The sequence below is a fragment of the Motacilla alba genome, chromosome 4A (genome assembly GCF_015832195.1).
Source record: "Motacilla alba alba isolate MOTALB_02 chromosome 4A, Motacilla_alba_V1.0_pri, whole genome shotgun sequence".
Classification (NCBI taxonomy): Eukaryota; Metazoa; Chordata; class Aves; order Passeriformes; family Motacillidae; genus Motacilla; species Motacilla alba.
In genome coordinates this window covers 3,890,626-3,913,825 of record NC_052045.1, presented here as the reverse complement: position 1 = coordinate 3,913,825, position 23,200 = coordinate 3,890,626, and the positions used below count along the sequence as shown (strand labels likewise).

Genomic DNA, 23,200 nt, shown 5'->3' with positions numbered 1-23,200 from the left:
CCATTTGGAGAGGAGTGTCTGGGTTCTCTCTTTTCAATGCTTAGATTATTGTGCCTCAAATAAGCATAATATTTTTGTGGGTTTCGTGAACTGGCCACAGATTTCTCAGCCTTAAGTAACCAAGGGTTGGGTGTGATCAGAGCATTCCATTTGTGTTCTGGCAGAGTCCTGACAATGGCTCACGTGGAAGCAGCAGCATTTAGGGCATGATTCTACAAATTTGCAAACCGTACTTTAACATTGCAGTCTCTACCAGCAGTGCTGATCCTGGCAGTGTGTTGAGGTTTTTTTGTGAAATATTTTAGCATGATGAATTTATGGAAGTCACTATTCACTTAAAATCCCTGAAATACACCATTTTAAAAGTGTGGATTGAGACAGCTGGGATGTAGCTGCCATGTGTCATCTGATACAAAACAAATATTTGTGTGGTATTTTCCTGTCACAAGTAGGAAGTAGCTTGAAATCACTCACAAAGATATCCTTATTCCCAGAAGACCTTCCAGCCCAATTAATTTTACAAACTCAAGAGATTTGTGCCAGCTCCAGATAAGCTTTCAGACTTCTTGGTACTTAGCTGAAAGGACTTCCAAAAACTTCTGCCATTTCCCTTCTCTCATTACTGCTTATGGACAGGTGCTTGAAGCTCACAGAAGCTGATGTAATGGGAAAGGAATAAATGTGGAGAAAAAAGAAACAACAGCACATTCTGATTTCACATGGCAGCACATGCACCATGGCAGACTTCTGTGCTTATAGAGGAGTAACAGATTGTGCATGATCAGTGTGAGGACTGTGAGGTTTAATATATTGGTAACACAATTTTAGGTTCCCAGGTATCCAAGAATATTCTAAAATGGATAACAAAGTCCTCCAGTCAGAAGCAGATACTGATGGTAACCATCATTCTTTCTGTGACTTCTGAATGTTTAGCGCTTTGGAGTTAATATTGTTTTCCTGTAAATGGATTTTTTTGGTGTTGCTCTCAGGGAGGTAATTTTAACACATTTCTGGTTTTTAATTTTTAATTTTTAAGTCCTTATCTCATAGAATTGCAATCTTTAGTCTGTGACAGCATTATGAAAGCATAAGCAGATAGTTTGAGAGTTTGGGTGATGATGAACATTAATTTAACTTAGTGAAATCAGAGTCCTTATGCATAAATTTGTCACTCTCTTGATGTTTGAAAGCCCTGCTTAAATACATTCCATATTGTAAATTCCCATTTTGTGTCAAAAAGTTTCAATGACATGACTAAAATTGCATCACCTGAAGAATGTGAAAGTTACCAAGGGGTTGTGATGTTTTCAGTGATAATTCAGTGGCTGCTGTGTCTGGTGTGTGCTTCCATCTTCTGTACATCCAGAGTGGGGTGGTCAGTCAATCAAATATACAGAAGAAGGTAAAGGTCACAGTAGTTCAGAATACTAAAAGTATTACGCATTAGAGCCTTGACAAATCATTCTCATGACAGAGATTGTAAAAAAGAGCAGAAAATGTCACAAAATTAATCAATTCTCATGAGACCCACTGTAAGAATTATGGAAAAAAAAGGAGTGTAACCCTCTCAGTGCTTTTGAAGTTCTGATTTTCCCGTGTCCCTCCAAGAGGGGAAGCTGCAGTTCAGTTTCACACGAGATGCAGGTGCCTTTTTGGATAGGAAGTCATCTGTAAACTCCACAGCTGGGTTTGCTGTGCATCAGCTTGAACAGGAGCGCTCATCTTACGGATCTAGGCAGAAATGTGGGATTAAAATTTCTGTGTGCTTCTAACTGAGCCCCTTGGGTCTAGAGGAGAAATCTGACAGCTCTTGGGTCACCATCTCCTCATGTGGGTGGAGGATATGAAATATCCCAGGTACTTGCTGGAAAATGTTCACATTAAAAATGTTTCCAGTCTTTGAGATAGATGTCAGGCAGGATAAGATCAGGACAGAGGTTGTGAGTGGGGTGAGCAGCTTAAGTAATAGAGACAGACATGGGATGAAAGCATCTGGAACTCTCCCCATGTTTAAAGCAGACCCCAGATTTTGTAAGAATCAGGACTCTTGCTACTGTCTAAATATGGGTGAAATTAGAGAGTGACAACCTCTTGCTTCTGTGAATTGTTCCACAGAGTAGCAGGGATGTTTTGATGTGTGGAGGCTTTCATCTTTTTTATGCTCATGTGAACTTTTGCATGAAATTGTATTTTAAAGTGAGGTGAGCGAGTGCACCATGTTAAACAGAAATTACCAGGATTTCAAAATCAACCCATCAAAAACATTTGTGCAACGCTAATTCTGATCCCTTGAGCATTTGGCAAAGTCTTTAAATGACATTATCAGTGTTTTCCCCAGCATCACTGCCTGGGTGGTGGTGGAGCATCCATTGACCTGTGTGGGATGAGGAGACCTGTCTGTGGCTCTGTCTCCATCCAGCAGCTGCATGAGGGGAAGTTACCTGGGACTGCACAAAAGCAGGGCATCAAGTCCCTCCAGAAAAGACTGTGACATTTTCAAGATGACTGGAGCTTCTCTGTGAAAGATTAATTTCTCACAATTCCTGATAAATATGAGTAATACTTGTTTGGATTTTTTTTTCCCCCTCAGTAGGATTCTTTTGCCGTGGTATAATGTTTCTGACATTTTGAAGTGATGGTATTTAAAAATGTTAGGCCACTCAAAATTTTTTAAGTATTGCCTGAAATGTTTTGATAAGGATCATCTAAAGTAGTTTCTCAACTTTTATTAACTGGTTAGAGAATCCAAGAATCCCAGGTTGGTTTGTGGTGGAAGAGACCTTTGAGGTCATCTCATTCCACCCCCTACCATGGGCAGGGGCACCTTCCACTAGACCAGGTTGCTCCAAGCCCCATTAAGATAAACCAAGGAGTCTTCATTTTCCACTTTGCCTTGATCATAGAGCATGATAAATACAGAATTTCAAGTGTTGTCCTTGAAAAACCACTTCTTGCTGTCATTTGTCAGTTTTCCTGTTGCAAAACGGGAAAGAACATATTTTTGAAATAAGATTGTACTATCAGAACAACTGGCTGCAGGTGTAAGAACAGTTGAAAGAAGCTCCAGTGTTGTGATGCATTTCTTGGCTCTTGGCTGCCTTTCAGCTGGGCAGTGTCCGAGGGATGTCCTGGATTTCACCCTGGGCTCTGGGTGCCCTCCTGGCTCTGGGCTGATGCTCCCACAGCCCAGCCCACCACAGAGCTCTCCAAAATCCATCCCCAGCCTGCAGTTGCTGGTTACTCACCAGTTACTCACCGGTTCCATCCTTGGTCTCTCAGACGATGCACTGAGGGATTATTGTGCCCATTCCCAGGTGGTAGCCAGGGCACCTTCACTGACCACTGAAAACAGGACATGCACTGGAGCTAAACCTTCCTGCTGCTGCTGCTTGAGTCTGTTCACGAACATGAAAAACATCTGCAGGAACAAGACTTAGGAGTTTGGACCCATCTCCAAACTGCTTTAAGATTTTGGGCATTTCACCGTTCCTATCCAAGAATTCAGTTTCACTGTCCTTTGTGTAGGGCTGGGTTTTGCCTCCCTATTTATCACTGAGCAAGGATGATTCATTTCAGCTAGAGAAGCCTTCACATCCCAGCCTGATTTTTAAAATTAATTAATTAGTAAAATTTTGCCGGCATTCTGAGAATGCAAAGCATGTTTTATGTATTCACTTATTAATTTTAATTAAAGTGAGTGTTCCTTTTCAGTCCTGGAAAGCCAATTTGTTGGAGGTTTCAGGATTGTTTTCACTGTTGGCAATATGGTCTCTCCTACTGACATTTCATAGTACCAGATATTTTATCATTGCTGGTTTAGCACAGCATGCTTGACCCATAGCAGCTTTGAATGCAAATAATAAACAAGCCAATGCACAATGCTTGACTGTTATACTGAAATAATATGGCACAGCTAAACTGGGTTTCATTTTTCCTTTTGAATATTATTAATTGCAATGTGTTGACTGTTAATTTAATTAAATGTTTTGTTTTTATATAAAACCATTTTTCAGTTCACTGACTCACCATTTCATTTAATTAATTGCAAACCTCAGGATTTGATTACTCATAGTTCTCCTTTAGTTAATTTACTTGTTCACAGTTTTGACAGAAAAGCTTTCAAACTAATATGAAGGAGAGGCACAGTCTGACTAATCAGGAAACTGGAAAAAAATGGCTGTAGCTGGAGTATGAGATTAGCAGACACTCAGGGTCACCTGAAAAGCTCAGAGCCCTTGTATTCACCATCAAAATCCAATTTTCAGTGACTGGGCAGTGGTTAAATGTGCAGGAGTCACTTGCACCCAAGACACCAGCAGAATGTAGTTGAGTTTTGGATTCTCATCCGAACACCAGAAAGTATTTGCTAAGGAATAAACTGTGGCATTACTGGGGGCAAGGGACACTGTCCCCTGGTGCTGGGGGTGGGTCAGCACTGCCGTGTGATGGGACACAGCAGACAGCCTGGGCTGTGACCTTTGGGCCATGCAGGGAAGATGCTGCTGCTGCTCCTGAAATAATTCCTGAGACTTCACTGAGGAATAACCTTCAGGAGCCTGTGCTGGGGATATGAGAGTGAACAATTAATGACCTGACGGGCTGCAGACCAGGCTGGAGGAGCCTCTGTGGGGCTCGCAGGCTCTGAGGTGCTGCAGGCACAGGGCTGTAGGAGCAGAGGGTGTGCTCAGGGGGTGCAGGGCAGCCAAGGCTCTGCTCATCTCCAGCACCCCAAGCACTGGGTTCTCCCCAGGGGGGTGCAGTGCCCTGTGGAGCCAGCTGAGAACAGCCCTAGTTTGGATCCAGACTCTTGATTTGAAAATGGTTTGGTTCTTAAGTCTGATCTGTCCATCCAGAATACAGCTGCAGAATTTTCCTTTACTGCATCCTGTGCATGCAGTGTGTGGTTTGTGCATCATTGCAGGGTTATTTTGATTATTTTGGTAAATATTTGTTTATTTATTCCATAAACCCCTGTGCTGTGCAGCAGAATTCATCAGAGGGAGGATGCAGAGTGTCTTGGCTGAGCTGGGCTCACGAAAAGCAGATCCCAGATGGCAGCTGGTGGTTCTGCCATGCACACCAGGAGCTCCTGAGCAGTTGGGATCGGGTCCCTGTGCACAGAACACGGCTCCCAAGGCCATGTCTCTCTCAGAGATCCCACCAGGAGCTGCTCCCTGCCAGCCCAGGTAACTGGGGATACTGGGGATGCTGGAGCAGCACCAGCCCCACCGTGGGGCTCTGGGCAGCCTTGCCAGGAAACCACCCTGACTGTGCCACGCTGCTCCTGGGCTGTGGCGTTGTGAAGGATGGCCCTGTTTGACAGCAAATGTCCACAGTTTATTTCCTGGGTGTTCCCTGACGGATCACAGCTGGCAGAAGATAACTGAAGAAAGGAGAATTCAAAGTGTAAATGGGCAGGAAAAACCAGAACCTTTGAAGTATGTAACCCAGCACGTGGGTTTTCCTAGCAATCCTTTTTTGGTTGTTTTAGGGGGAAGTAGAGGGATAGATGTAAATGTTGCAGCAGTTCTCAGGACATTTTTCAAAGTGAGGTGCTCTAAGTGAGATTCTGCTGCTGATAATGATTCATCCAAGAGGATGGAAATGATTCTTCAGTTCTTTGTAGATCCTTAGATAAGTCAGGTGAAGAACAGCCCTCTTCTCCCCAGCTAGCCCAAGCCGAGTCAATTATAGAAAGGAGTTTTATTAATAGTTAAATTAAATAATAGCTCCAGTAACATTAACCATGGCAGTACCTAATTGAAGACTGTGCTAATGCTGCCTGTTTTCTGAATCATTTCAATCAGCAGCACCCCCTTTCTGCTGAACCCATTTGCTTTAGCCTCAATTTTGTCATCTCTCAGAGATGCTGAAGAATCACTGCATTGTTTTTAAAGTGCCTCAGAGTCTGTGACTTTTAGTTCAATTAAGAAATTATACAGACTGGGGACTAAGTGGGTGAGGGAATAAAGACTTTGCAGACCCTGAGTTTAGGGATAATCTCAGCTCTGTCTTCAAGCTTGTGCCTGGCTGGGCAGGACCTTGGTGCTTTCTGCACTTGGGCTGTGCTTTACTCTTGAAACTTCAGCTGCTGAAGTGGAGTGACTTTGGTGTGGCAGATGGCACAGCAGAGTTTTCTGATCCATCACTGTTTCTTGGCTGGTGTCCTTATGGCAGCTGTGTCTGGTTAGGGAGCTCAGAAATGCCTGACAATAATTACCTTTAATTTCTGCAGGCCGCATCGTGGTGATTTGGGGACTGTGTTTATTATTTTCTGTTTGTTCCGTGGTACCTTTCTGCCTTCATTACACTTCTGGTACAACTGCTCAGTGGAAGGTTTTGGGGAATTTTTCTTTTCTTTTTCCTTTCCTTTCCTTTCCTTTCCTTTCCTTTCCTTTCCTTTCCTTTCCTTTCCTTTCCTTTCCTTTCCTTTCCTTTCCTTTCCTTTCCTTTCCTTTCCTTTCCTTTCCTTTCCTTTCCTTTCCTTTCCTTTCCTTTCCTTTCCTTTCCTTTCCTTTCCTTTCCTTTCCTTTCCTTTCCTTTCCTTTCCTTTCCTTTTCATTCTACAGTGCCCTGGATAATTTTTTTCTCTTGACATTTCTCTGAACATTTTGCTAAAGATCTGAATTTTCTTCCATTCTGTAGTTACCTATTTATTTATAAACAGTTTCTTTACTGTTTTGCAGATTTAATTAAATTTCATGGCTTCCAGTGTATATCAAGAACCTGGGTAAATACTGACCCTGATGAAAACACTGGAATATTGGTTTATCTGTGCATCCCTGGGTACATACAAATTATAAAATGTTGGAAGAAAAAACTCCATGTTCCAACACTATATTTTTGTAACCATTAAAATGTATGTGAATTCTTTGCAAATAGATTAAAAATAGAAATTGAAAAGGTGCCTGGAAATCTTGAAAACAGTAAATTCCTCAGAACTGTGATGATGCTTAGTTGGTTTTTTTTTACTTCCTGAAAATAATGTAAAAGTCACTCAAAGAGCAATCCCACTTCCTTTCCCTAAGAAAAAAAAAAAAAAAAAAAAAAGTGAAAAAGTTTGCAGACTATTTCATCTTCTCCAGAAAGTGTGTGGAGAGTTTTATCATTGAAGATGTATTCTGTGATGGATTAAGTGAGAGTGTCTGAGATAAAACCAGGAGTTTAAACATCAGGATTTTATATCTGCTTGATGAAAAACCTGTAGTATTTGTAGAAGAACTTTAAAGGGTGTTGAAAAAAAATTACAGCATAGTGGTCTTTTGTGTCAAGTGAGGGCTGCATTAAATACCCTAAAAGACAAGAATATTGGTGATGATCAGAATATCTTTGCTGAATTTGACTGAATTGCTGTATCCATGAGTGATAAAAGTGTCCCTCTCCATGCAGTCCTGGATTGCTTCCTTTGTTAAATCTTGAAATAATAAATAATAATAAATTATAATAAATTATATATATAAATGATATATATAATTTATCATATATATAATTTTTATATAATATATATTATATATTATATACAAATTATATATAAAAATTATATAAATATATAAAAATTATAATAAATAAATAAATAAATAATGAGAACTTTGTGCAAGCCTTTGGAGGAGCAGTGGAGCTGATCTGAATGTCAGATTCCTAGCAGCATTTAAAAGAGTGTTGTAATTTATGGATAGGGTGTGAAAATTATTCGTTCCCTTTAATCAGTATCTAAATCTCTCAGTAAGCAATGTTTTCCAGAAGCAGATTATTTAATTCTGGTTGGATGTATGATATTTTAGTGGGTTGCTAGAACAGGCACCACCACCAAAAAAATCATGGGTTCTAATAAATGCAATCAGTGATTTTGTGGAACTAGGTGGCAGATAATGAAAGCAAGTTCTGTGCTGAAGGGAAGAATAAACCCATTTAATCCATACCTGAGTGAATAAACAATTGTAGAGATATTTTTTGGTTTTGTGCCTGTATCTCTTGGATTTTCCTGCAAGAACTTCAGATTATTTTCAATCACATCTTGCTCAGAATAAATGTAATTTAGTGCAATAAATGTAATTTGGTACTGTCTAGAAGAAAATCTGATTCTTTATTTAGTGACCAAGCCAAAATGATAAAACTTAAAGTTCACACTTATGAAAAAAAGGTGCTGCAAATCTAAATAATAATAATGTAAAAATTATAATTATGGTAAGCCTGATGTTACTCTGTTTATTCTCTTTTACTACTGGAAATTAATTGTATTTTAGTAATTTGAAAACCTTCTACCAATACCCCCCTTAATTCTGGGAATTTCTGCTGGTCTTAACGGTCTCTTAAAAGTGGGATTGATTCTGTAATTATCCAAATGGTGTTTTTCCACACATTTCCAATGTAATATTTTCATGTTACAATAATATCAATCCAAACCAGCAAATTCCCGAAAGGACAAAAATATTTGGATGCTTAATAGAACAATGAATGCTGTACTATTACATGTTAATTTGCTTTGAACTGTTGAAATTAAGGAATACTCTACCTTACTCTGCATGTGGAAATTTTGTTGCAGCTAAATAAGTCAAGCAGAAAGTGATCAAAGTGACAAGGTGATCAAAGTGACGGGAAATTATATTTAAAAGTATAATCAAAAGGGATACCATTAAATAAATATTTCTTTGTGCTCTACATGTTAAAAAGAAAAATAAACATGAAAGATTTTTTTTTCTTAGTTCTTAGAATGGTGTATTGAAGTGGCTTGACTTTAAAACAAAGATGGTGTTCAAGGATAGCATTACTTAACTGGACTGAGAATGGCCATTGACTTTATGTGATTTTTTTCTTACTGAAAAGGAATGTTCTGTTCACACCTGCAGTGCCACATTGTACAATCTGACACTGCATATTGTTTATTTAAATTTTCCAGGTCTGACAGCAGCTGCCATGGCAGAGGCTATGAAGCTGCAGAAAATGAAACTTATGGCCATGAACAGCCTTCATGGGAGTGGGAGTCAAAATGGAACCGAGTCAGAAAATGAAGAGCTCAATTCTAATGCAGGTAAGGGATGCTGTGCCCCTGAGCTGCCCTGGAGCTCTCAGCACCTGGGTCTCAAATTCTTGGGTTCTTGTATTTTGTAAGCTTTGCCCTACCAGTGCTAAATCAAAATTAATGCTCTCACTCCTCCAGTTTTCCCCCTAACAGCTCTCTTCACTAATTGTTTGAAAAATACTGGTGAAGGATCCTCATCATTAGGGCTGGACACAGACCTTTTAAAGTGCCCCCTAAATACATCTGGAGTAACAAAAGATTTCTCCACTGGCATTGACACTGTCTGGAGTTTTCCAGTAAGTGAGGGAAGGTTTCCAAAAGGCCGGGCTGTGGGAACTCCTGAGTTCCACAGGTCACTGGAGAAAGGTAAGGCAGGGAATGCTCCATCACCAACTTCAGGCTTTTCTGCATCTTTTTCTTTCCTTGGATGGGTATTTGCAAAGCCCAGCTGTGCAGAGGGTTTGTGATAATCCTTGGCTGTGGCTGGAGTCACCTTGGACAGGAGGCCCTGGCGTGGAACACGTTCATGTGCTACATCAACATTAATATAGATTTAATCTATAAAACTAAGCTCCCCAAGTCCCAGCTCCCCAAGAACAGGGCTCAAAGGTGAAGTCAGAACAGATCCTTTCAAGGAGAAATCTTTGTTTATTCTGATGTCCTTCCAGGTGAATAGAAGAGATTTTAAGTGGTCAGTGTAGGGAACCTGGAATGAGACAGATCCAATGTGGGATGTGCAGGGGTCCCAGGACGAGGGAAGAGATGAGAATCTTGACTCCATGTTTCAGAAGGCTGATTTATTATATTATGATATATATTATATTAAAAATGCTATACAGAAACTATTCTAAAAAAAATAGAGAGAAAGGATTCATCAGAAGGCGAGACAAGAATAGAATGGAATGATAACAAAAGCTTGTTACTCTCAGAGAGTCGACCCAGCTGCATCCTTGATTGGTCATTTATTAGAAACAACCAGCATGGACCAATCAAGGAAGCCCCTGTTGCATTCCACAGCAACAGACAGTTATTGTTTACATTTCTTTCCTGAGGCTCCTCAGCTTCTCAGGAGAAAAAAAATCCTAGCAAAGGATTTTCATAAAAATGTCATGGTGACAGTCCATTTTATCTCTGATACCTGTCGCGATAAGGGCAGTTTCCCTTGGCCTCACTTCTTACTGCATCCTACACCTCTGCCACTTGGGGAGCAGATTTTGTTGGTTTCCCTTGCCAGTTCAAGAGGAGAGGCTCAGAGAGCTGCCCGTGGCATCCCGCTCTCCCATCGGCATTCCCGGGCTCCGAGGGCAGAGCCTGCCTGCTGCGTGCTGCATGTGCATCCTCCCATCAAAATGGTAATTTATTAGACCAATAAAGCAGCAGCTGGGAGGTCTTAGACTCATTTTCTAAAGGAATAACTTTGAATTCGTGACAAATTATGCACAAAGCAGTCTTTCCAAAAGTGGTATTGCCTTTTGCTAATTTTGTGTACCCATCTGTATTTGAAGAAATCTGGCTTCTAACTCATGCGTTAAACCTTTCCCCAGCTTCCTGTTCTGTGGGATGAGTATTTCTTACTCACCTCTCAGACCCTAATCAATTAGTGCACATTGAATTCAGAAAAAAAAAAGCACTGAAAAATCCTATTTAGTGGTTGTAACTCAAATAGTTTGTGTAAAAATCAGAATGAATTCTGAAAGTTCACTGAATGCTAAGAAAAAGGACTGAAGATGGAATTACTACAGAAAAGTGAGGAAGCTTCATACAGAAAAGATGTAGGGTTGGCATGGGGGTTTTAAAAGCTGCTGTACAAAAGTCTGAGTGCTCATAGTTTTGTGTCTTACCTGGTTGGGCAAAATTTGTGTACCTCATGTGGGGAGAATCTTCATTAATGTGGTTATTTTAGGTACCTCATGGAACAAGGAGTTTTTTAGGGACTGTCACACCAGCCTTTGGACAGTGCATCAAGGGTGTGCACTTTACAAGGGAGTTCTCTGTGGTTTAGCAATTCAATGAGTTCTACAACCAACTCAATGCCAATTTAAATATTTGGAAAAGTTCCCACTGACTTTAGTTACAGTGGGACCCAAGAGAAAGAGTGTGGTGGCAGTTCCATACAGATCTTTTCTCAATTCTTTCCACTTTTCATTGCCTGGTGCAGTAAAATTGCCAAGAGCAAGTTTTCTGGCTTCAGTGCCAGTGTTGCTTGCAGAGCAATCACTCTTTATCAGAAAGAACTAGTATTAATACTACTAAAAATCACAATTTCCCCTCTTTCCAATATGTGCATCTTGAGTTTTGGGATAATTTTTGTAATGAGTGGATTCCTCCTTTATTGCTGGGTCACACTACAAAGATTTACATTGAGCAGGATGTGTCAAAAATGGAAATCCACCATGAAAAGAGTGAAAAAGGTACATTTCACCAAATAAAGGAACTGAACAATTAATTATCAAACACTCACTACAGAAAACTCCTTGGTGTGGCATGAAGAGAGTGGGAATTTTGTTTAGAAGTTAATACACAGGTTGTAACTTTGATCTGCTGTGAAGGGAGCACCAGGATAATTCGTGTGCATGAAACCTTCACCAACTGTTTGCTTTGCTCTAGACTTACAGGTTAAATGACTATTAAAAATAAAATGGGCGTGTGAAATGAGGAAGAAAATTGAATTTTGATTTTTTTTTTTTTTTACTAAGAAGAGGTAGACAGGAACAGAGCAAAGGAGTCAGAAGCCTCATAAGTGAGAAAAACATTTTATTTTAGGAGAGAGACCTACAGTTTCTTTGATTTGAGGTTGTGTTTAATAGCTTCTGTAATGGCTGCAACATGACTCTGCATCTAGATTTCAGCATGAATAACAACCTGTTCGTGTTTCATTTAGCTCCAAATGAGAAATTCTGTGTTTTATTGTTTTAGGAAATTAGTCTGTGTACTATTGCTCCTGGAACTTTATAATTAATCACTAAAGGTTATGGCTGTGGAGAGTTTGTGGGAAATAGATGTCTGAATGATTATAATTGTAGCTGTCAAATCAGAAATATGGTTGTACAGAGCCGAGGACCTTTTGTTTCCTTTGAATTTTTTTTTTCTTTTTACAGTAACAAAGACTCAAAGGGTTGCAGCTTTGTTTAAAACAATTAAGTTGGTTTTTTACCTCAGTGTTACACATTGACTTCCTACAATGCCACTGAATATTTCACTTTTGGGTATGTGCCTTCCTGCTCGTCCCACAGTCTGATAGATGAGTGGATTACTCTCTTTTTGCCGTTGTTTATTTTAAATTAAAAATGTAATTGAGCAGTATTAAGTCCTGAAGCTTTATTGCCAGATTTTTTTGTAAGTGTGTCATTATATACAGGCCATTAGTATAATAAAAAAAAGTGTTGAGGATGTCTTGGCATATTCATCTCAATCCCCATCTGTATCTGGTGAAGTATGAAATAATTTTGGGTTTGCTTCTTACTGATGCCTAGCCTGTCACTTCTACAGTCTCTTCCTCTGTGCATCATTATGATGATGGAAACTTCTAAGAATTCTCTGAAGCCAGAATTTGTCCTGTCAGTTTAAAATCTGAACCGTAACTCGATTTAACACGGTCAGTGACTAATTCCTCTGGTATTATATTGTCCTCTAGCAAATTGCAGGTGTGGAATTGAACCTTACAAATGTGTCTGAGGGACAGGGGGATAAATGTGCCACTTCTTTTCCTGCTCCTAATCCAGCTGGTGGTTTTTTGCCATCAGGTCCTACCTACCTCGTTTTCATGATGTTGCCATAATCTCAGTAGTGGTGGACTTTGGTACTGGGATATTCTAAATAACTTGCTAAAAATAAATGCTGCAAGAGTTAATACTGAAAATACAGGGGGAAATTCCCCAAAAAGTTTAATTTGCTGATTTTTTTTAATTGAAGCAATGCTTTAGTTCACAGTGCTGTGAAGAATGCTGTTATACATTTGAACATTGATGTCCTCCTTCCACTCTCTCTGCAGAAGAGAAAGAGATTTTTTTTGCACCTTCCTACTCATCATATGAAGTGTTGAAGCAAAACTTCTCTGGCAGTTGAAAATCTCCTCTTTAATCTGGCACTGGAGCCTCTCTGGCCCCACAGTCCAGCTGACCTGGGCTGGCTCTTCCTTGGGGCTTAGTGTCCCTCTCCATCTTCGGGTGGGATCTGGGCAGGAAGGCTGAATTTGGAGAACCAGGTAGTTTGGGACAAAAGTGCCTGGATATGGGAGAAATCCATCCCTCTGGAATCTCAAATTCCCAGTGACCATAAGGCCTTTGTGATCTGTTCCTCCTTCTTTGGCTCCTCCAGGTGAGTCCTTGGAGAGGACACTTTTTGCTGAGAGTTGCCGGAGTGGTTGTGGCCTTTCTGCTCCTCCTGGGGAGTGAGGAGGGGCTGGAGTGAGCAGCTGGAGCTGATTCCTGCTCACTCCAGCCCAGCCAGATCTGTTGTTCTGTAGAAATAAGATAAAGAGAACAAAAGCTCTCTGGTTGCACAGAGGTGTTGACAAAGATGAGCTCCTTCATCGCCGTGCAGCGCTGAAGCCAGGTGAAGTTCTGGAAATCAGCGCGTCGTTGTTTAGGGGGATTTGGAACTTAGCTGAAATCTGAGCTTTTCTTTTTAATGGCATGGCAGCAGGTGATGTGTACAAGTGTGAGATGGGATAGGCTGTAAAATAGAGACTGGGTGATGTCACCTGGATGTCCCTCAAGCTGCCTGAGCCAGGAAGGATCAGTGCATGGCAGTCGTGACAGGAGCTGTGTCTGCAGAGCCTCAGAGCAAAGAATAAAGCAGGTATTTCCTTCTGGTGCCTTTTGGAGTTAGCATGCATGATTTAAGAAATGTGTTTTGCTTTCCCAGGAGAGATATCAAACAGTACTAAGTGTTTCAGTGGTATTTCCTTAGGAAGTCAAAATGTTATTCTGTATGTAGAGGCTTGTTGCTTAATTTCCAGACAAGGAGCTAAGTTAGGCAGAAAAGAAAGGAAAAACACCCGAGCTTCTGGCATATGAGGATCAGAGAAAAAGCTCTCTCGTAGAAAAAAAAAAAGTGTTATCTTTTTATCCTCCTTTCCCTTCGGTACCTGCCATGCAGTTTTCTCACAAATGCAAACATCCTTCACAATCTGTTTAAAAAACCACAAATACATCACTCGGAGGAATATTTAAGGAACCATCAGGAGGGAAAAAACTCATTGGTTTAATGGAATGCTGTCAAGGAAAATCAGCATCACAAACGACACAGGGGCAGAATTGATACTTTTGCACTGACATGTTAAAAGAAAATCCCATGCATTATTTAGAAAACCCAGAAATCTGTCAGCTGTATGATTGCCGAGTTAGCAGAAGCAGGAGGATGCTGCTCAAGTTGAAAAGAAACGCGTAGGCACAGATCCATATTGTAACCTTTCATGTTCTCCACCCACCATGAATACCCAGCTATTACACGGTCAGCATTTTTTAGTTTTTCTCTTTTAAAATTTTCAAGTGCTTGAAAAGTCAAAAGAGGTAGGTCTTTTCTCTAAAAAGCAGGATGCCAAGGCTGTTATTTTATTGTAAGAATGTAAAAATGACAGGACCAGAGAACAGGTTTTTTTAATCCTTGAGTACCATGTAGATTTCACAAAGTAATTTTTCCTGTTGTTAAGGCAAGTATTTTTGTGTTACTTGAGCAGAGAGTTATGCATTTTCTGAAATAGTTATGAATTGTCCTTTGGCCAGGAGGGATATGTGCAGTCTTAAAGCAAGAGAGAATTTAACGTGTTTTGGTTTTTGTGCTGTCTCATCCAAAAACCAGACTCTACTCCAGCCCGAGCAGACACGTTAAGACATTTTATCCTAAAAATTGAGGCCTCTGTGCTGTTTTTGTGGGTAGTGCGTGTGCTGGGGATGGTGAGGATGAAGGTGGGAAGGTGAGGAGGCACACAGGGGATATTTGGCCCCTGTTGTGGGGACATGATCTGCACAGGGGCGTTTCACCCAGGGACATCACACCCAAAGGAGATTCAGGGCATGGTGACACTTGGTGGATTTCAGGATGTGCTTCCATGCTTGGCCTTGGAGTTGTGCTTTCATGGAGCTTCGTTGAACCCACGTAGAAGTGATGCTGAAGTTTATTTAAGCTTTTTCAGTGAAAGTGGAGAGAAGGAGCTCAAACATTCTCATGATACGGGGGCTTTAAAAAGCTTTCCCCAGTGCTGCTTGTCAGGAAAGATCCATGACTGGGGAGTGACACGGGCAGAGAATTCCCTGTGGAGGGTGTCAGTGATGCCTCCCTGGGGCCAGGCACTGATAATCCTGGAGGAAGGGGTGGAGGTGCTGTTGTATTTTTAAGATACAAACACTCCTCAAGCATTAACCAGGAAGAGAAATGCTGTTTGTTTGGGTCAGTTGTGCCTCGTTTGCACGGTGCTGTTTTCTCTCCTGTTCCTCCCTAATGGGATACCTCCAAGGGCCCCCTCAGTCATCCCAAGAACCCAGTCTCCATGTGGGAAGCTTGGAAATAAGATGCAGATATCTATTTATTTGGCAAATTGTGGTTTTTTGGAGAGTGAATGTCAGTGGATGTTTTGTGCTGTGTTCTCCCAGCACTGGGCAGGGTTTGGTACCAAGAATTTTAAAAGGCTTTTGTAAACCTCAGTTTCAATGCAGTGCAAAAGTGAATTTTTTTATCTGCAAGCTTACCTTAATGTCCCATTTTAGATACATTCTTAAGCAGTTCCCTATTGAATGCATGTGAGTAATTTAGCTGTATTTTTAAAATATTAATTTAAATTTGAACATAAATACTTTTTAGTAAATGTGGATAATGATTCACACATAATTGTTGACACATCAGCTAATATTTATATATTTGGATTGACTGACACCCAGTTGAGAAATGTGAAGTAGCTCTGGCTTTAGTTTTAAAACTAATAAAGGAGATATAACTCCAGAAGAGTTTTGAAAATGAAATTCTCTCCTCTTCTGTGTAACTGAGGCATCTTTTTCTGTGAGAGAAATTCTCTTTCAGGTTTTTGATGCTTATCTTACACATGATGAAATTAACTGTGTTTATAAAACATCCTGAGCTAATGTAAACTGGTTTAAAGATTAAGCAAATTTAGGTTTTATCCTTTATTGGGTTCTTTTTAGAAAAGTTGGTATTAACTCATGAAGCTCTGGGTTGTGTGAATGCTTTTTGAGTAGTAGTGGATACTTCCCAAGGCCATATTTTAAATGGATTCATGACAATTAGATATTAGATACTGCTAAGTGTTTACAAATGGAGAATATATATATTTGTATGTTTATATTTCAGCAGTTAAACATCTCACACAATCTGCTTCCTCAGTATATTTTGGTTGCCATTTTATTTGAAGTCAAAGAACTCTTCCTTTTTTTCCTCAGAATACTGAGGAAATACAGAATACTGTTGGTTTTTTTCTTTTTTTTCTTTTTTTTTAATAAAGACAAGATTTCTTGCTATGATTTCTAACTTTTGCTGGAACAAATCCATAGATTCATATCTATTAAATATTCATATCTATTCAAAAGCCCTGCCTAACACCAAACCAAATACCCCAGGGTGCCCACGGCGTGATCATAAACAACCTCTCCAGATTCTTGCTATATCTGCTGGCAGAACTAAGTGCAGCAAAAGATAAACTGATGACAAAATGTAAATGGTATGGCTAAACGGAGGAGAATTGAGAGCTTTCACATGTCTGTCACCTTTCAGATCCTTTACAAATTTATAGTCTCAGAGTGCAGAGGTCTAAATCTTCAAAGCTTGAAAAACAGAGGTGCAGCATGAACTAATCTTCATTTTTTCCCCTATCTTCTTACAGCAGCACTAATGGAAATGTATTTTGTTTAATGACTCTGAAATCCTGTTTGTAATTAGATGTGGGAATTGGTCTTACTTTGTAACAGATGATACTGGAATAATAATATGAGAGATGCTACGCTGAGACCACTATCCTCCTAAATCTATATCATTTTTCATTTTATTGACAGGAAATGTGTTCCTGGAACAAAGAGATTGATTTTAAAGAGTGGAAAAATAATGCCTAGTAAAAACTCGAATGAAAACATTTTAGCATTACTTTAAGTGTATCACAAGAGTATATTAACCCTTCAGCTGTATTTTTAATTTTAGTAAACAATCTTCTTATAGTTGTTGCTTTGTCACTGATGCAGTCTTTGAATGAATGCACCAAAAGGTAAAGAACTTTAATTAATGACGGGGTGCATACAATTAAAATGCATTTCATATTTCAGAAGGATTATTCAAAATAATTAATTTTGTCTGTTAAAACACTTTTCCAGTCATAAATGAAGTGATTAGGAGTGGGCACAGAAGATGTGAGTAAGGGCTGAGCTCACACAGTCCCTTCAGAGTATTAGTCTCTTTACTAGGTCTTGATGTCATAAATCATTTTGGCCTCTCCAGAGCCAAGGCTACATTTTTTCCTTGGTTATAATTCTCATTTTTGTTGGTAGTAGCTGAAATCCGTGCCCCTTCCAGTGTGCTGAGGGAAAGCAGGTGGCTCTAAAGTGTCCCCATTAAGACAAGGTCTTGTGTTCATCTGCGCGGCACGGGGGCTCCCCAGCACTGTGGGGAGTGAGGCTGATCAGAAACAGACCAAATTTAGGATTTTCTGTATAAAATTTTATGAAGAGCAAGGCAGATTGGATGCCCCACAGTTTAAAAGGAAAAGCATTGCAGTTGAGATGTTTTAGGAGGGTCCTGTGGCTGCTGAAGGACACGGTGTGGAGAGGATTGTCCCTGCAGTCACAAGGTGAGGGGGCACTTCTGCTTTTCTCCCTGGGGTCAGAAAGGCAAGGAAGGGGAAAGGCACGATCCAGCTCTACCCTTCAGAAATGCATCTTGAATTTTATCTTAAAACATCCTTGGAAAAGCAAAAGCTGAGCCAGGAGCAGGCAGCATCCATGGGTGACCAGCAGAGCTCTGGCAGTGTGGGGTGCTAGGAGGGTTCAGGGATTTGCAGGATTTCCACAGTGCAGGGATAGGGAAATACCATATGCCAGATAATTTTATATTTTTTTATTTTTTTTCCCCCCAGGTCCTTGTATGTACTCTTGTTCACACAGAATCTCATCTGCTGATCATTTTGCACAAAGTAACGTGTTCAAACTCTTTGGTTTCATTTCCCATTGCAGGGCGTAAGAATGTGAGGAATCCTGTAAAGAATTCCAGTAAAAGCAAGTATTAGTGATAGTTCCCTTTGTTGACAGCAGCGAGTCCACTTCAGTCTCACATTAATGATATTTTAACAATAGAAAGTACTTGAATATTTTAATTACATTGTAAAGTCTGGAACATTCTTGTTAAGGCACATACAAGTTAGGATGAAAACTGGCATATTACCTTTGATGTGGGCCACATGCTGAGAGTCCCCCAAAGGATGTCACTGACAGTGATACAGCTGCCAACAGCAGGAGTCTTATGAATGACAATTTTAATCAGATTTTTAAAAAAAAGTCCTCTAACATACAGTTAATTTATGTTTGAGGCAAGAAATGTTTGTGATTATTTGGAATATTTTCTCACTTAAAGGAGTAGCATCGATCCCCCCCAAAATTTCCAGGCCGTGGGTTTGTAGTTAAGGATTCAGCACTAGATTTGTGTGGCGTGCCCTGAGCTGACATTTCTGCAGCTGAGATTCGGTAGCAGTTTTCCTTGCAACAGTTGGTGCTGTTGAAATGTCTGGCTGATCTGTGAATTTGATGAGACAGAAGTCACCGTGGTCTTCAGTAATTCTGCCTCTCCTTGCACCCACAGAGTGCAAGGCATCCCTTAGTTGTGGAGCAGGGGCTGTGTGGGTAAGCAGGACACACATAGATCAGAGCTCTACTACTTTTTATAGAATACCTTGGCCCTCTTCAGCACTTAGATTCAAGCTTTATTTTCCTTTAATGAAGTTTTGATCTGTGAGAAAATCAGGATTATGCATTTATTTCTGTGATTTTACAGTAAGCATCTGACAGTTTTGCATAATAGGTTATGCTTTCTGCTCCATATTCTGTTTAAAAAAAGATGGAATCCAAAGCTGTGAGTGACATTTTGGTAGAATTTTAGCAAGTACAGTCATTACCAAATTAAAAATAGGTACAGGTGGGTAGTCTGTGTTTTTAGCTCCTTTTAAAAAAAACCCAACCCTTAACTGTATACAAGAGCAGCAGTTTATCAGATCATTATAGTTACAATTAGGAAAGACCAGCAATGTTGTCTCAGACCAAGAGTAAATTTACCTTTATACACCAGAGGCTTTAATTTCCATGGCTGTGACATCTTTTCCTCAAATGAAATTCTTACTCTTAATTTTTTAGAAGGTTAATTTAAATTAATAAGATCACTGAAGAGTATTAAAACATGGTCCATTTAGTCAAGGAGAAGAAAATGTTATTGGCACCGTATAATTGAAGCTGCTAATTTGGAGAAACACTTGGATTTTTAATACAAGTTTCACTGCTTTATTATTTTTGGAAATCCAACCAATGTTGGATTAGTTAGCTACCTGGTAGCTAATATGTATTTATTGGCCAGTTGTGTGTAGAGGAAGGTTCCACAGGGCAGGGCAGTGCTGCTGTTGTGGGCAGGCACTGCAGGCTGTACCTGCAGGCTGCTGGCTCACACCTGGCTCAGGTGGGAGGGTGGGTTCAGGACAGTTCCACCCTGCAGGATGGCTCTGCCTCTGCGTCAGGACAGTTCCACCCTGCAGGATGGCTCTGCCTCTGGTTCAGGACAGTTCCACCCTGCAGGATGGCTCTGCCTCTGGCTCAGGACAGTTCCACCCTGCAGGATGGCTCTGCCTCTGCCTCAGGACAGTTCCACCCTGCAGGATGGCTCTGCCTCTGCCTCAGGACAGTTCCACCCTGCAGGATGGCTCTGCCTCTGGCTCAGGACAGTTCCACCCTGCAGGATGGCTCTGCCTCTGGCTCAGGACAGTTCCACCCTGCAGGATGGCTCTGCCTCTGCCTCAGGACAGTTCCACCCTGCAGGATGGCTCTGCCTCTGGTTCAGGACAGTTCCACCCTGCAGGATGGCTCTGCCTCTGCCTCAGGACAGTTCCACCCTGCAGGATGGCTCTGCCTCTGGCTCAGGACAGTTCCACCCTGCAGGATGGTTTTCCCTCTGGTTCTGGACAGTTCCACCCCTGCAGGATGGCTCTGCCTCTGCCTCAGGACAGTTCCACCCTGCAGGATGGCTCTGCCTCTGGCTCAGGACAGTTCCACCCTGCAGGATGGCTCTGCCTATGGCTCAGGACAGTTCCACCCTGCAGGATGGTTTTCCCTCTGGTTCTAGACAGTTCCACCCTGCAGGATGGTTTTCCCTCTGGTTCTAGACAGTTCCACCCCTGCAGGATGGCTCTGCCTCTGCCTCAGGACAGTTCCACCCTGCAGGATGGCTCTGCCTCTGGCTCTGGTCTTTCTGCTGCACTTTGTGGTGTTCAGGATCATCAAACCCAGCACCTGCAGGCTTGGTTCCTTACCATACTCCAGCTCTGCCAGCCTCATGTCTGACTGACAATTGCCCAGGCTAATTTTAGAAATTGCATCGTCTTTCTGATCATGGCCATTTTTCCTAATGTTTTCCCTAAGTCTTCCTTGTTCAAAGTCTTTGCTTGCTGCATCTTGTCCTGTACACAGTGGGCGCAGAGAACAATTTATTCCTCTTTATGACTGAGCATGTTCTTTATCTGGTGAAGACAATTAGTGAGCTCCTGCCTGTTGCCCCCTCTCCCCAGTGAACAACCTGCTGTTCTGCAGGGCTCACACTGAGGGTTTCCTCATCCCTGCTCAGCTCTCCCTGTGCTGCCCTGGCCCCTCTCCAGGTGATTCAGATCCTCCTGCCTCCCCACCCAGGGCAGTGCCTCGGTCAAGGCCGTGCTCCAGGCAGGAGTGTGGCAGGGATGGGGACAGAGAATTCCTCTCATTGTACAGGCACTGATCTCCTGGAAACGTGTGCAACTCATTCTCCTGGCATGTCCTGGCAGCAGCATCCTGCTGACCTGTGTCCAGCTGCAGTCTGCTGCAGACTAGAGATTTTTTATTTTTATTTTTTAAATTTACTGAGTTGAGAGTGGCTATTTCAGCCTTTCCTCTGTCCTCAGCAGATTTTCACGTTGTATCTCTCGTAAATCTGCACAAAAGTTTAGACAAATTCTAATAAAGATCCAGAATTTTGGGTAATTCTGCTGTGTATGCCTAGGATACAGACTAACATCTGCCCTTGAATGAGGAGCATTTAGTTCAGTTGAGTTTGGCCATTTTATGGCTCATTCTCTCTGTACATGTTGACTGAAGGAACATTCTGAAGGTAAATTAAAATTGATAGCTGAAACTGAAAATCAGCATTTCCTGTCTCGATGCCGTGCATTTTTTAAGCTGTACACAGCCATCTGCAATTAATGCTCTTTGTTGTATATCTTCTGTATTTACAATATATTTGACAATAAAACCTTTTTTGACATTTAATCAGTAGCAGAGTTGTTCCACTCTCATTATATATTCATGAACTTTATCACCAAGACAAGACATAAATGTTGAGCTTCCCTTTAAGATCAGACAGGCATTGATATTTAAAACATTGAAAATTGAGGGGGGTTGTTGCTGTTCTACATTTGTGCAATATAAAAGTTAGAATAGATTCTTCTTTTTTAAGAAGATGCTCGGGTTTGAAGGATGGAGGCAGTGAAACTTCAGGACCAGTGAAACTGTGTAAGAGCTGTATATTCAATTTGTCATCTCCTGGGCCATCAGAGGCTGCTTTTCCCCCCTTTTCTTATAAAGCTTATAATATTAGTTAAATTGTGATTAATTTTCTCATATTTCAGATGGAAGTTGGAAAGGCAGTAGGAAGAAGTGTCTTGCAAGTTCTGTTTGTTGATTGACTGTCTCTAAGAAATTGATGTGAGGAGGATTTTGGCATTTCATCCTTGAGAAGTATTCCCCCTCATTTGCAGCACCCCTTCTATTTTTCTAGATTTTGACAACGTAGATATTTTTTGGAAGCCAAGTCCAACTTTATTCCCTTTCTCTGTAAAGTCTAAGATCCAGGTAGAAAAGTAATTTAGAGAAAAACAGGGAGTACAAGTAAGATCTTCAATTTCACTTTTTAAACACCGAGCATATCTGGGTATATCCTGTATGTTAAATGGCATTTCTCTGTCAGTGAGAGATTGAACTTTAATACAAAAATACTACTGAAACAAAAGGGAATTTGCTTGAAACTTGCAGGTATCTTACATTTGGGAGGGTAATCTCTAATGAGCCTCTCTGAATTTAAATTCAGTCATTCTGTCTGAAGAAGAAATATTTGCATTGTCCTATTGCTCACAGCTGATACTGATTTTCTCTCCAGCTAACTAACAGTTCTTCTTTCTGCCTCAAATAATTACAGGCCAAACCTTGCCCCTGTACTATGCAAATGGAAAATCCCACTCATCAGGATAGCAGTGTATCTTCAGTTTGGATTTAAAAGAAGTATTTTATTTATTAGATGCAGTTATGGCACTGAAATAAATGGTTGGTGCAGTTATGTAACATCTCACCTTCAAAATTTAATCATCTACAAATGTAATTTATTTTTCATAAGCTCCTTGCTTTTTAATACGATTCATTAATTTGTTTTTTCCTGTTGGTTGTTCATCTATTTTGAATGGAGACTCCAGGCATTTATTTTTCCTGTTCTTTAACACTTGGAATGGTTGATGTAAAAATATTTTGAAATAACGTTTGTATTATTTAAATAGTTTCTTCTTTAAAAGTTGGAAGTTGCCCAGAGAGGTTGTGAACTCCCAATCCCTGGAAGTGTCCAAGGCCAGGTTGGACAGGGCTGGGAATGACCTGGGGCAGTGGGAGGTGTCCCTGCCATGGCAGGGGATGGGACTGGATGGGCTTTAAGGTTCCTTCCAACCCAAACCAGTCTGGGATTCTATATTTCTATGTTATTTGAAGCACATGAGGTATGTGACAATAGTGTGGTCACAGCTCCCCCATTTTTACTTATCTTAATTGTATACATGCAATAACTTCTAATTTAATTAAGACCAGCAATATTCCACATTAGCCCGTGTGTCAAAATCCATGCAGTATCCTATAAAAAAGTCATTAGTTTGGTAATATCAATTTAACAAGTTTTAGCTCATTAACCTTGACACCAGCAGTG

At 40.7% G+C, this 23,200-nt stretch overlaps 1 protein-coding gene across 2 annotated transcripts in view; it reads left to right on the top strand.

Annotated features, from left to right (window-relative positions):
* Positions 1-23,200, top strand: part of DACH2 (dachshund family transcription factor 2) — a 245,462-nt gene that overhangs the window by 150,713 nt on the left and 71,549 nt on the right. For both annotated transcript variants that reach the window (XM_038123229.1, XM_038123227.1), the window contains exon 3: positions 8,897-9,028. In XM_038123229.1, coding sequence (XP_037979157.1) covers positions 8,897-9,028 — 132 coding nt within the window. The remainder of the gene's footprint in view (positions 1-8,896; positions 9,029-23,200) is intronic.